Consider the following 343-nt stretch of genomic DNA (forward strand, 5'->3'; position numbering starts at 1 on the left):
AATCTGTCTTCAGCGCGGGGGTGCCTGTGAGCAGCAGCAAAGCCACAGCAACCTGCTGCTGCTGCTGCTGCTGCTGCTGCTGTTGCTGCTGCTGCTGCTGCTGCTGCTGCTGCAAGCTGCAGCAACTCACCTGCATACAGGATGGAGACAGCATCCGCGTTGGCCGCCCAGAGGGACCTGAATATCTCCTCAGCATAAGAAGACACCGCGATGGGGGCGAAGGGCCCTTTATCTGCTGCTGCAGCAGGTGCAGCAGCAGCAGCAGCAGCACCCGCACCAGCAGCTGCAGCAGCAGCGGCAGCAACAGCAGCAGCAGAAGGAGCAGCAACAGCAGCAGCTAGCT

At 61.5% G+C, this 343-nt stretch overlaps 1 protein-coding gene across 1 annotated transcript in view; it reads left to right on the forward strand.

Annotated features, from left to right (window-relative positions):
• Positions 1-343, forward strand: part of EMH_0006370 (uncharacterized protein) — a gene marked incomplete at both ends in the record, with an annotated part of 3,362 nt that overhangs the window by 2,218 nt on the left and 801 nt on the right. The window contains one exon of the mRNA XM_013497542.1: positions 1-26. Coding sequence (XP_013352996.1) covers positions 1-26 — 26 coding nt within the window. The remainder of the gene's footprint in view (positions 27-343) is intronic.

Source organism: Eimeria mitis, genomic scaffold (genome assembly GCF_000499745.2).
Source record: "Eimeria mitis Houghton genomic scaffold, Emh_scaff274, whole genome shotgun sequence".
In the NCBI taxonomy this organism is placed as follows: Eukaryota; Apicomplexa; class Conoidasida; order Eucoccidiorida; family Eimeriidae; genus Eimeria; species Eimeria mitis.